Genomic DNA, 15135 nt, shown 5'->3' on the forward strand with positions numbered 1-15135 from the left:
TAACGTTATAGACATTCAAATAAGATTACAACTGGAGCGTACGAACTAATTTAGTAGATTAAGCAAATTTTTTTGCACGAGTCCATTTTTCTAAATTCACGGTCTCTTTGCTGCTGACAGTGACAACGTGAATCGCGTATTACGGTAATCACCCCGTAGAGTCGTGTGCAGGTAAGAGTGATGGTAGCGGGGCGGCGCGACCGTCCGCCACAGTGCGACCGCCGCGCTCGCGCAGACATGCTGTGTTCCGCGCGCTGCCAGTGCTTCCTCTGCCGCGAGCTGCAGTCCTGCCGCGCCGCCGACTCCCGCAAGCCCCCCGGCAAGCACGGCATGGCCGACAACTTCATACTCAGGAAGGCCGAGGCCTGGGAGCCCATGAAGTTCATCCGGGGGGCCGCGAGGATGTCGGTGCGCCACTGGCAGAGCCGCGAGCCCCTCGCACCCCCCAAGCCGCGCGCCTCCCCGCACAAGTCCACCAGCTGCGAGCAGCTGTACACCCCCGCCGTCGAGGACGCGGGCCCCTTCGCGATGCGGCGGGCGCCCAGCACCGACCGGGTAAAGTACGTCGAGCACAAACCCCTGTTCAAGATGCTCGGCAACTCGCGCTCGAAAAAACCGAGCTCCGGCGATTCAGCGGAACCCAATCCCCGGAGGAGCGTATTGAATTTCAAAAAACATGAGTCGGCGCAATCTAAAAACGTGCACGAGAAGTACGTGCCGCTCCAGGCGGCGCCGGCGGAGCGTGGCGGCGACGCGCGGCCGCGGCCGGACGACTGCTGCCGCCCGCCGGTCTACACCAGCGTCGACAAGCACGCCCGCGACACCCCCGACAGGAAGATGGGCACCCGCCCGCCCTGCTACGATGAGCTGGCCGAGCGACTCGAGAGGAACAAGAAAACGGCCGCCCCCGGCGAGCTGGCCAACAAGATCACGCAGAACAATAACAAGGTCGTCATATACTTCGGAGATTCTATCATTCGGAAGCACAACGAGCAGAAAAAGGAGGAGGACAAGAAGGAGAAGCAGGCGGACCGCTCGCCGAAGGAGGAGGCGATTTATGTGAATCAGCCGCTGGACGAGAGCGACGCGGGAACGAATAGGGAGGTAGACAAAGGAGGGACGCAGCTGGTGTCGGAAGTGGAGGTCCCCGAGGCCATATATGCCGAGATAGCGCCGGAGGAGGCCAAGGAACCAGAAGCCCCTCCGATCAACGATGCCACTTATAAGAAGGACGTGCACGAGACGATGGGTGCGGACGGGTTCGTAGTGGTGCAGTTCGAGGGGAACTACGAGCGGGCTCGTCAGCTAGTGGAGTTGGTGCACAGTGGGGGGAAATTGGACCAGAACGAGGCCACGGTGCTGGACGAGGACGAACACTGTGATTGGAGCTTCATCCAGGATTGGAGAAAACGGTGAGTGATGGCACAAGACTATTTAATAAGACAAACCTCCTAATCGCTTGTGCTCTTTCAAGTCACTGACACCGAAGTTACAGTAAAATTGGAATGCCAGTAATAGTTTTTTGTGTAACATTAACTTTTAAAGTGCATTCAAGAACCCGTTTAAATTATTGCTGGTCCAGCGCTGGATATTAAATCCAGCGCTGGACCAGCAATACTGGATTGGAATAATGTAAACCAGCCCTTAATACATATATATTTATGAGCGGGCTGTCAAATTTTGCTGTATTTTCTAATAAGTATTACGATCCTGAAAGACGATTGATTTAAATAAAATTGAGATTCATTTAATCATTGTATATTTATCTGATATTTGCCTAACGGAAAACACTATTCACTTATTTTGACTCGATAGAACTATATTTGTCGAAATTATGAACCTTTCTGGGCTTTTCAACAAATATCTGTTACACTTATTGAGTTACTATCATGAAATAACTTGCATTACACAATCACACACTTTATAAAATAATACTAATAACACTAAAGGAAATATTAGTATTGCATATTTTAATATTCAAGTATATTCATCATAAACATTTTTGGGACGTCTTGCGACCTTTACTTTCGGGAACTTTATAATGCGGGAACCATTGTAACGCGATATTGTTCACTATTAGCTGCAGCGCAAAGCACAATGCCCGGGGGCACGATTCTGGAATTTATGAATGGTGTGTAGGCGGGGCTAGCGTGCTTTGATATTTCCGACACACACAAACACACGCTCTTAACACTTAACGTGACTTTTAAAAACATTTCTTTAAATGTTTTTTAAAAGTCACGTCATGCTTTTATTACTGTCACTGTACTAATAATATGTATTCTGTGCTGTCACCAGCGATAAACCGGCTTTAATTACCTTAGAAACCGTTAATTCAAACAAACTTTCATTTTTCTAATTGTTAACCTTATCATATTAATTAATCTGATTATGTAAACCGTGATAATTGTTGGTCCCAATTTGAGGTTTATCTGCAGATCACCCAATAGCACAAGTTATACAATCTCAAATATTCAATAATGTGCTTCCTAAAGTAATATTATACAGTGTATAAGTATTACCATTATCACTCGTATATGAAGTGTTAAGTATACTATATCCTGCAGGGGTGGATTATGTAAGAGATAAACATCTATTCGACTGTATATAATATAGTCCATTAACACTGTTGCAGCCATAGTCTGGTTAAAGCGAACTGTTTTTTCCGAAGTATTTTACGTTTTTTTGTGTCCTCAAAACATTATTTATGATGAAAAATAACTTTATATTTTCTGTCGATTTCTTAGTTGCAATAATTCTTAATAAAAAATATGGTTAATTGACGTAATAAACACCGGCATTTTGTAATGTTTTATTCATAAGTTCGTTAATTGAGTTTAAAGTATACTTATATTGCAAGTTAAAATGAAAATATTAGTAATGATTTAAACTAAGTAAAAATTCATATTGAGATGCATCTAACACATATTTTTTTCTAAATATAAATTTATTACTATACTCCACTCGGGCTAACTTGTCGGTAGCGGTCATTGACTCCCTGTCAAAAACTCGTAATTTTCCATATAAGCCGCGATTGACAATGAAGTGTCAGATATTGTCAATCGTGGTTTTATATGGAAAATGACAAGTTTTTGACAGGGAGTCAATGACCGCTAGCGACAAGTTAGCCCGAGTGGAGTATAGGTATCTGCAAAACTGTTTTGAAACTTTCAAATTAGTACACAAAACTAGAACAAAAAATAAATGTCTTCCGCCTTGTACATCAAAAACACAAAAACGGTAAATTGGTGTGTGAGAAATAATGAAAAAGTTGGCATGTTACACAACATCGTAATATTAGCGTTGAGTTGCTGAGAGAATCCATGTCAATTGTCAATTGTGTATTAAATATACCTTTGGGGTCCGGTGGCTAAGTTTCGACTGTGGAGGTCGTAGGTTTGACTTTCCATTTCGGCTTAAAAAGCAAAATTTGTTTTAAAATCTGATGACAAAGGTGATCACGTAAAATCAGACGCAAAAACAGACGCTAATGTATTATCTACACTCTACAGAAAGAAATACATATACAGCTAATACAGGGTGTAGCAAAAATAAGTAATAATACTTTAGGGTGTGTTCCTTGTAGAGAGTTCAATGTGAAAGTAGCAGCGCTGAAAGACCAACATTTTTTTTCACTTTTGTATGGGGAATCTCGTGACGCTCGGGCCCATGCCCATACAAAAGTGAAAAAAATTTTTCGTCTTTGAGCGCTGCTACTTTTACAGTGAGCTCTCTACAAGGAACACGTACACACACTAAAGTATTATCACTTATTTTTGTTACACACTGTATATCTCGCCATCCCTGGGAATCACCACGGGGTTAGGAGAGTAATGGATTAGAACTTTTGTGTATTGCGTATCCTCTTGTACAATTTACAAAATAACTCCTGTGTCAATCAAAATTAAAGTACATAATATACTTATCCTAGTGAACAATGCTAAGTCAAGAAACTTTTGCTTTCGTAGTTTAATCGTAAGATATGATTTGTAAATTACAGAAGCACTTATTACATTTAATTCATAACGAAGATTAAACAAAGATAGCAGATGCGGAACCACATAACAATCTGCAGCTCTAACTTAGACACAATCTTAATTATATCATTGTCTGTAGAAAGATGTAACAATTATGATGAGATTATTTTGCCTCGTAGCGGGTTCAACGACCGCGTGTGATTCGCTGATTTCCTCGTTGATTTGTCTATACAAGGAAATGTTCCCGTTCGAATACACACAAACAAACTAACCGACTTAATAACATTTATGATTTAACGGTAGCGTTTTGGCCAAAAATAACAACGATCGAAACTTCAGCGTGTCCGTTTTTGACCCGGCAGGAGATACAAAAACTAATTTGGTAATTTAGTTACTGAATGTTAACAGCTGCGTCAATAAAATAATTCAAAATAACCAGAAAAGTTAATGAAAATAATGAATACACCGTTAAATTATCTGAAAAGATCCATGGGTATCTAATATTTATTTCACAAAATTGTGCTTCAAACCTTCTTTCTTTGGTCCATTTGACATGTCCTGTATCTTTGACATGTCATACAAAACAATGGGATCATCATCGAAGGGTTTATCTTATTTAAGCTACCTCATTGAGTTGAGAAATTGACATACAACTAATGAGTCTGACCTTTCTAGCAAGTGTATGCTAAGATATTTATATTGCACCTCGGGCTTGATAAATATAATATTCCATAATCTTTGTAGAAAGATACTGCGCAGTGTCCCAACTTTTACGTCAAATAAAATAGGAGCATGTGCTTCGTATATTAAAGTTAATAATAACTATAAGCTGGTCTGAAGCATCTGAATTTAGCATAAAATAGTGTTAGAATAGACCGTATCGTTCTCGTAATAAGGTTGTTTATGGTTCAGCTGTAGTATATTTTGGTCTGCGAGCAAGGGCACGCACGGTTGGCGTTACGCAAATCATACAATTTGGCGATTGCCTGGAGCTATTATTATTAGATTAGTAACAATACACCTTGCTACATGATAGTGCAACTGTATTTAATCTTCCAGTTGATATTTTATATTATTTCACTCTCAACGCGCCTAAAGAAGTTCCACTTCAAAAACTATAAATCATCATTAATACGCTAATATTATATCACAGAAACAATTAAAAGTGTGTTTAAACTGAATATTCAACGTTATCATGTAATAGAATTATACAACAACATAATATGATTAACGTAACATATTATGCTAATACAGGGGTCACCGATTAGTTTCGATCAGGGTGCGTTTTAAGAAAAAAAATGACCATCGCTGTCCACACATTAAATATACGTGATCATACATGGGAGAGCCATGCTTCAGCACTAATGGGCCGGCTCTACCGGAGAAATACCACGTTCTCACAGAAAACCGGCGTGAAACAGCGCTTGCGCTGTGTTTCGCCGAGTGAGTAAGTTTGCCGGAGGCCCAATCCCCTACCCTACCCTCCCCTTTTCCCTTCCCTTCCCCACCCTCCCCTATTACCCTATTCCCTCTTAAAAGGCCGGCAACGCACTTGCAGCTCTTCTGATGCTGCGAGTGTCCATGGGCGGCGGAAGTTGCTTTCCATCAGGTGACCCGTTTGCTCGTTTGCCCCCTTATTTCATTTTAAAAAAACTTGGCGATGATTCCGCGTCGTCCTTTTTCACCTGGCATATTATGAAAGAGAGACGTGAGTGTGAAGAGAGAAGGACGATGTTTGTTGATTTTTGGCGTTAGTCGCCCTATTCAAACAAAGTATCAAATTCGTCTGAGTGATACACGAGGGTTGTTTGAAAAGTCTATCCCAGTTGTTAAAAATCGTTCATTTTCAAAGAAAACGCCTAAAAAAAAAAAAAATCTAATCTCGGAATAAATAAATTGATAAAAGAAAGGAAAATAAACAAGCTTTTAAAAATAGCATTTCTGTTTTGTAATATCGTAAAGATAAAAATAAATGTCTTTGAAAAACCGGTGCCGCGTTTTCCGACAAAATTCAGCAGTATCAGGCAGCTCGAAAGTTAAATTGATTTTTTGAAAATATTTTCTACCAAAGAGATTCAAATTATATTTATTTTATAATGTTCACTTATTCATTAATTTAATTTTATAAACATCACGTCAAATAATAGTCTAATCTTTTAATGAGGGTGGAAAATTGAGCTATAAAGAAATCTTCTTGAAAAAGTGGGTGTTACAAATTAAGGCCACAATTTTTTTGTTAAAGTATAAACTCTACTAAATTACTCTTATATTCTTAAATAACAGTATATTTTAAAAGGGAAGTAAGTCGTAATTTATAAGGTCCTTAACAAAAAAAAAATGTGCCGTAGGGCCCTACGAACATGATGATCGGATTGTTGTTAATTGGGACAACACAGATGCTCACACCTTACAAGGCTCTCCCACGTATACTCCACTTAAATTTTGTTAATAACTCGATAAATATACAACATTTTAAAAATCCGCCAGGGCCCAGGTCAGACAGTGTCTCAATAATAGAGGTAGAGTTTTATACAATTTGTTAAAATATTAACTTAGTTTAATGCACGGCTTAGGCAATGAAAATTATATGTGCATCTTTGTGATTTTTTTCTATCGAAAATATTTTAAGATATAGTATTTTCGCTCGGATCAAATTCTTGGAAATATAATGTAGTATCTATGTTTAGAAAATGTTTCAATTTTGGGTTTGACATTTTGCCATTACCCAAAAAGTATTCAGAACTGTGCAATATTCAGGACTCCATAATCCATACAAACTACGCCGCGTTGGAGCTGCCCTTATCGTGAAAACATTGCTGTAATATGTCCAATAATGAGCAATCGTTATATCGTAATTCGTAACGTAGACAAACCGGGTTTTAACATAACAGATGCAGGTAAACGTTATGTGATGATCTACATACTGACAATACAAGTGCTGCTGGTAAGTTTTTAACGAAGAAACAATTAGCACGACATTTGCTGTTACGTTATACGTATTCTGATTGTTCTAAACATGAATTCCTGGGTTTTAATCACCCGGAAAGTTATACGAGGCTCAGCTAAAGAAAAAATTGTATCTTAAAAGGCCCCTACAAAACTCCACTGGACGGTGGTTCACAGTGCTAATGGAATCCCAACAAAAACAATCCATTTTATAATAAAGTTAGGTGACGTCTGCAACTCCGTTACGCCTAAATTCTTATATCGCGCGGGAACCGAAAAAAAAATCCTTGTGTCCTTTCCCGGGACTCAAGGTATCCATGTCAAATTTCAGCAAAATCGGTTCAACGGTTTCACCATGAAGAGGTAACGGACAGACAGACACACTTTTGCATTTATATTCTAATACTAGGTGACGCCCGCAACTCCGTTGCTCCAAAATTCGTTTATTGCGGGAACCGTACATTTTTTTGGGGTAAAAAGTATCCTATGCCCTTTTCCGGGACTCAAGGTATCTCCATGCCAAATTTCAACAAAATCGGTTCAGTGGTTTAAGCGTGAAGAGATAACAGATAGACAGACACACTTTCGCATTTATAATATTAAGTAGTAGGTATTTTTTTTTTATGAAATAAGGGGGCAAACGAGCAAACGGGTCACCTGATGGAAAGCAACTTCCGTCGCCCATGGACACTCGCAGCATCAGAAGAGCTGCAGGTGCGTTGCCGGCCTTTTAAGGGGTAATACCCCTATTACCCCTTAAAAGGCCGGCAACGCACGGAACCAGAGTACGGAAGGGAATAGGGGAAGGTACGGAAGGAAATAGGGGAGGGTAGGGAAAGGAAAAGGGTTGGGGATTGGGCCTCCGGTAAACTCACTCACTCGGCGAAACACAGCGGAAGCGCTGTTTCACGCCGGTTTTCTGTGAAGACGTGGTATTTCTCCGGTCGAGCCGGCCCATTCGTGCCGAAGCATGGCTCTCCCACGTCAAAAAGACGTATAGATTAATATGGATAGTTATAATATCTAAAAGCTATCAAATCCTGGGTTTAGACTCTTATAACTATTAACTACACAAACTCTACACCTGTCGATGTTTGTAGCGATGCTAAATATAAGTATATATCATTATTTAACCCACATATTATAATATTATGTGTGATTGACGTGATGTAACAAAGTTGACAGACTACCAGAAATGGTGCTTCCTATTGGGCTAACTTTCGTTTTTATCGTGTAACTTGTTTAAGTATATTGATGACAAAAATCACTCAGTAGTAACAAAAATCATTCAGTGTAAAAAATTTATTAATTGATTTGATTAATGAACACTATTAAAGTTTTTACCAAAAACAACAATAAATTTTATTAATAATATGTCTTTTTAGCTTTTCATAGATAATTATATTTGAATGAATATTATTTACAAATTAGTTGAATTCTTACGCTGTGGTGCCTGGTGGTAGAGCGCATTAGGAGACTTAATAATCAATACTTTTTTGGTGGCCTCCAGACCAAGATATTTTACAGACGTTTAGGAGTAAGTACCTCCAACACTAATAAAACACAATTTTTCATGCACTTTTTCCACAATATTAAGATATAATTCTATATATTTTAACAAATAACACGACCGGTTTCGAAATACATCATATTCAGGTGAAAAATTGTGTTTTATTAGTGTTCAACATGAATTTCCACCAAGAACCGACAGTACAATCAATTAAGTACATATTATAAGTACCTCCAAAACTTAAGGAATTCGTATAATTAATACAGCTGATACAATGTTAGCTACGCCTATGCTCTTACATAACAAAGTCTAATATAGATGTACGCTGTACAAATTAGTTGAATTCTTACGCTGTGGTGCCTGGTGGTAGAGCGCATTAGGAGACTTAATAATCAATACTTTTTTGGTGGCCTCCAGACCAAGATATTTTACAGACGTTTAGGAGTAAGTACCTCCAACACTAATAAAACACAATTTTTCATGCACTTTTTCCACAATATTAAGATATAATTCTATATATTTTAACAAATAACACGACCGGTTTCGAAATACATCATATTCAGGTGAAAAATTGTGTTTTATTAGTGTTCAACATGAATTTCCACCAAGAACCGACAGTACAATCAATTAAGTACATATTATAAGTACCTCCAAAACTTAAGGAATTCGTATAATTAATACAGCTGATACAATGTTAGCTACGCCTATGCTCTTACATAACAAAGTCTAATATAGATGTACGCTTCCTAGCTCTGGTATACTTTCGTTTTCGCATAATTTACTAATAAGCGACTAATTTTTTTCTGTCATATGCCTAATGAAACTAGTATTTTACGTTGATGTAATGCGATAGAAAGTGTAGCTTGGACTATTTATAGTACGGCCTATAAGTAGTGTGTTTGAAAACACACTACTCCTATATGTGTGGCGCATGTCAGACTAATCATCAAAGGACGGAAAATTACTATTTTTTTATGAAAGCAACTTCCGTCGCCCATGGACACTCGCAGCATCAGAAGAGCTGCAGGTGCGTTGCCGGCCTTTTCAGAGGCAATAGGGTAATAGGGGAGGGTAGGGAAGGGAATAGGGGAGGGTACTTCAAGTGTATAAGTAGTAACTAGTGTGGCTTTCTTTATTCATAACTAGACAACGTCCTCAACTCCGTTGCGCCAACATTCGTCTATCGCGCGGGAACATTTTTCCGGAATAAAAAGTGTCATATGTCCTTTCCTGGGACTCAAAGTATATCCATACCAAAATTCACTAAAATCGGTTAAGCGGTTTGGACGTGAAGAGGTAACAGACACACAGACAGACACACTTTCGTATTTATAATATTAAAGTATGAAAGTACGGATATTTGATTTACTTAAATCGTCATCTCGTTTTAACCCATCAATCCCCAAGCGGCAGCCGGCTGCCGCATAACAATTTAAAATATATTGTGACTGCGATACCCACGATGGAGGTGCTACAGTTGTTTGAAAATATGTCTGTTATAATTTATAACAGCTATGCCTACTCTTTCTATGAGCAACAGTGTAATATCAGCCATAGATAGAGTACCCCGCATGTGACTAACTAGGATAAAGCACCATGTCTAAATAGAGGAACTATCATTATTACGTTACAATACATTTCAGAAGTGACCTTGAACGCCAATATTATTATCTCCACGCTCCAGAGACTGTACGTACAGTAGCGTAAATAAACAAAGAAATAAGAATACATGTATAGAGTGTCCATTACATGCATCTCATATGGATGGGCAAGCACTAAGCGTATATAGGAAGTATTAATTTATGAGCGTTTTTTTTCTATTTAAATGGGATCTCAATGAGAATGCCCGGGCATCTATGAACATCAATGGAGATTCTGGATTTTTATTACATCGTCGAGATCGAATTCTCGTCACCTCACATGGGACTTCACCTGCAAACGGATCTTTAAAGCTTGAACTGGCGATTGGCGATTAAGTGTACATAGAATATGGACTAGGCATACGCACTTTTAATCAGTATAAGGGCCTGTCCACATCTCCACGTCACGACGTCGTCAACGTGGAACGGTGCGGTATGCGGTGTGCATTTTACGTTATGTTAACGTTAAACCGTGGCACGTTACCGTACCGTTCCAACTTGACGACGTCGTGATGTGGTGATGTGGACAGGCCCTTACTGATTCATATGTCCGATAGATTGGTCATCGTATTGACTCTCATAGAGGCAGAGCCCGATCTAAGGCGAGGCAAGCCGAGCATTTGCCCAGAGCCCAGACCCAGAGCACATAATAGATATTAGCTAGAGTGACATAAAGGGGGTAGCAAAATTGACTTATTCCTTATCTTCTTCGTGTCAAGTATCACTGGGGCCCTAACATTTCCCATCAGTAGTCAGTACTCTCGTTTCGAAGTCACGACTGTACTCTGACGGCTCAATTCGGCGCGGCGGGCGGAGTGAATCCCATTCGCGTCGCCGGACCGTTAGACCGGCCCGATCATAACTGATCTGGCCATTACCTTCCTCCCGCGGACTGGGTCATATCAATGTAACATAGCATAGGACTTGTTCCTTAGAGATTAATTAAATGTTTAATAGAGGCTCAGCGCGCGGTTTCAAAGATGTATCCTGTATGGAAAATATAATATACTCATTACTCATACTATTAGCAGCTATTAGCTTGCATAATGCATTTTAGAAACTAGAATTATAGTCCTAGTGAATTTGTCACAGTAAAGAATATTAATATGCCACTACAAAGCTATATCAATTTTCTTCGTTGGCTACTTGACTTTTTAGATGCAAGTGCAACCAAACACGTATAGAGCCTCTTTCTCCTACCTTTTTTTATTGAGTACATACATTATGACTTTTATCGTCTCGTAGAATACTTAATAGCCGCGGACTCTGACCAAGCGACAGCCTTGCGAGGCTCGGGTCGCGGCACGCTCGGGCGAGACACGTCTTGACCGACTGAGGATTCGCTGCTCGCTCAATCAGTACGCGACTATTTAGTAATAATTACCGACCAGCTATCTGACCGAGCTTTGCTCGGTATTCGATAAAACACGAATAAAATGACGTTTTCTAAAAATGATTCCTAGCTAGATCGATTTAACACCCCCAAAACCGCGTATATACTAAATTTCATGAAAATCGTTGGAGCCGATTCCGAGATTAGAATTATATATATATCGTTTAAAGTTATAAGATATAATGGCCCGAATGTATTGTTGCAGCAGAAAAAAAAGGCTTTTTAGGGTTCCGTACCCAAAGAGTAAATACGGGACCCTTCGTGCGCGAGTCCCACTCGCACTTATAGACTTATTGTTTATTCTATACATATTATATTAATATATTTTTTATTGTTGCAGGCCGTCAAGTGGGTGCCGGCCGGAGGAGTGGTGCGGGGGTGCGGGGGGTGTGGGGGGTGGCGGGGCGCGCGCGCTGCGGGTGCGCGTCGCCAGCGCGGCGCCGGCGCACGCTCGCCGCCTGTCCCCCCCGCCGCCCGCGCACCGCGCCACCACGCCGCCCCCACTGCCGCCCAACGACGCCGCTACTAAACGTAAGTACTTTCATACTCTTATGATTAACGAGCTTTTGCCCGCGGCTTCGCTCGCGTTAAGAAGTATTATTATATACAAACTTTCATCCTCTATTTGAACCCCTTGGGGTTGGAATTTATCAAACTCCTTTCTTAGCGGATGCCTACGTCATAACATCTACCTGCATGCCAAAATTCAGCCCGATCCGTCCAGTGGTTTGGGCTGTGCGTTGATAGATCACTATGTAAATCAGTCAGTCAGTCACCTTTGACTTTTATATATATAGATACATGGACTTATAAAAACTAGAGGATGCCGAGCGCCGAACAAAGTAAATAAAATAGTGGGTAGTGACAAATTTGAGTCTGTATATAATATATAATAATTTGTTAAAACGCTGTATAAGCTTTGAATAGTTATACAGTGTTTTGTCTTCTTCAATCCAATTAAAAAAGTCACTTGTGTGACAGGAACAAAATACTGTATTATTCAAAGCTTATACAACGTTTATTAGCAAGGGGGAATATGTTTGGATTGGGTGCGTCACTGCAGGTCTTCGGCGTGCTCTGTCCTCCAGTTCTTTTATTAGTCCATGACCAAAGATAAAAATTATATTACGTAACTACTCATTTTTTGGAAAAGCGAATAACAAAAACTAAAAAGTCAAAATCCAAACACTCGTAACAAAGGTCGTAGGCGTCTACGTCGTAGCTCGTAGCGCTACGAGATTTTTTTTGCATTAATTACATTTTCAAGAACTGTGTTACATTGTTATGTTAATTGCATTGCTACATACCTCCTAATTGTATATATAGCCTGTATACAATTTAGGGGGCAGTGCAACAATGCATACAAATCAAAATGGACCAACAACGCATACACTGCGCTCATATTACGTCAAATAATCCACATAAGCATGCATGATCCACCGCCTTAACGATGACTAAAGTAATTTATTCATTGCATTTAAACATACTTGTGAGTGCATTAGCATCGACATCTGCCGCTCGAAGCTATTTTGAACACCCAGACGCATCAGGCAATCAAAGGCGCACTTATCTGCGCACGCGCATGTTATCGGTAGAGGAAGCGCGCTAATTAAATCTCGATTCACTTCGGCAATGCTTTTACTGTTGTATCGTCTTCGGATTACATTGTTCAGATTGATTTACGTAAGTGCTTTATAAATTATTGATTTCTTTGCAAATCAATTCATCGTCCATCCTACTAATATTATAAAGGCGAAATTTTGTTTGGATGTATGGATGTTTGTTACTCTTTCACGCATAAACTACTGAACGGATTTTAATGAAACTTTACAATAATATAGCTTATACATCAGAATAACACATAGGCTACAATTTTAACCGACTTTCAAAATGGGGGAGGTGTTATGTTTGTTTTTTATGTTCAACGATTACTCCGCCGTTTGTTAACCGATTTTCAAAATTTTTCTTTTGGTATATAGGGTATCATCCCAATTTGGTATTATATTCACAAAAGTGATTTGATGAAGGATCCATAAGTAATCGAGGGAACTCCTCAAAATTTATAGGGAAACATGTGGTGACGTCGGTTTCGTGAGAAGTATTCTAAGCATATGCTACCACCAAGTAAGATTTTGCAACGAGGTATACCTGGTATACCGTGGTTCGGTAGGTGCTGAGAGAACTCCTGATTCTTTAAAGATACAAGTTTGGGAGTTTCGGCATTATTTTAAGAACGGAAAGCATATACTACTATGAAAATTACATTCATCATCATCATCATCACTACCATATTATACCATGCATCGTTCCATAATTATGAGCCTATTATGACCCTGTTATTGGTACTTTTCATAGTCTTTTAGATAGAGACTCGAGTTTGTCAAGCGATAATTTAAAAAAATCTATACTTAGTTAATATTGTACACCTTAAGAGTATATTTGATTGAACGCGCTAATCTCAGGAACTACAGGTCCGATTTAAAAACTTATTTCAGTGTTAGATAGCTCATTTATTGAGTAAGGCTTATAGGCTATATATTATTACGCTAAGACTAATACGACCGAAGAAACTCAGGAAAATATGGGAAAAACGGGGGAAATATTAGAAAGGGTTTATCTCACGAACTACTGCAGCAATTTTTATGGCAATATTTGGCACAGATATAGATTAGACCACGTGAAGGGAGTATAGCTATTTTTTATGGGAAATGTACGGTTTTCGTAAAATTTCTAATTTACGCGGGCGAAGCCTATCAAGTACTAATTATAAATGCGAAAGTGTGTCTGTCTGTCTGTTACCTCTTCACGCCCAAACCGCTGAATAAATTTTGCTGTGGTATGGAGATACTTTGAGTCCCGGGAAAGGACATAGGATACTTTTTATACCGGAAAATGTACGGTTCCCACGCGATAAACGAGTTTTTGTGAAACAGAGTTGTAGTTATAGTTAATATCTTTCTAAATGCTCACAATATATTCCAGCCTAGATAGTCTAACTTCGAAGCTACTCATAATAAAATAATAGTAGATCTAACGAGATGTTCATCCCGTTCGATTTACGATTTTCGAATTTGGCTATGGAATATAATTCGTATAAGTTTTATACGTGGGAGAGCCATGCTTCGGCACGAATGGGCCGGCTCGACCGGAGAAATACCACGTTCTCACAGAAAACCGGCGTGAAACAGCGCTTGCGCTGTGTTTCGCCGAGTGAGTGAGTTTACCGGAGGCCCAATCCCCTACCCTATTCCCTTCCCTACCCTCCCCTATTCCCTTCCCTTCCTATCCCTACCCTCTCCTATTACCCTATTCCCTCTTAAAAGGCCGGCAACGCACCTGCAGCTCTTCTGAAGCTGCGAGTGTCCATGGGCGACGGAAGTTGCTTTCCATCAGGTGACCCGTTTGCTCGTTTGCCCCTTTATTTCATAAAAAAAAAGGTATATAGGTCGTATAAGGGTAAAATACTTTAAACAATCATGGATTATTGCCGCACTCAGAATCGAATATTAAGTACTTAACTGTAATTAAATGAAGATCTTATTATGAATTATGATATACGTAAATTTACTCGTAAGCATTTGACGGGCAGGTACTTCATGAGGTCTGATTATGACAATTCAATATTGGTTAAGATCTGTCGGCTGGGTTTGACATCACGCGACCAAATCA

General features: G+C 39.7%; 1 protein-coding gene across 1 annotated transcript; it reads left to right on the forward strand.

Annotated features, from left to right (window-relative positions):
- Positions 1-237: 237 nt before the first annotated feature.
- LOC121729025 lies at positions 238-14453 on the forward strand. Its single transcript, XM_042117407.1, has 3 exons — positions 238-1412; positions 11807-11997; positions 14449-14453. Exons 1-3 carry the CDS (start codon positions 238-240, stop codon positions 14451-14453), a joined length of 1371 nt encoding a protein of 456 aa, XP_041973341.1.
- Positions 14454-15135: the final 682 nt, after the last annotated feature.

Source organism: Aricia agestis, chromosome 7 (assembly GCF_905147365.1).
Source record: "Aricia agestis chromosome 7, ilAriAges1.1, whole genome shotgun sequence".
Taxonomy (NCBI): Eukaryota; Metazoa; Arthropoda; class Insecta; order Lepidoptera; family Lycaenidae; genus Aricia; species Aricia agestis.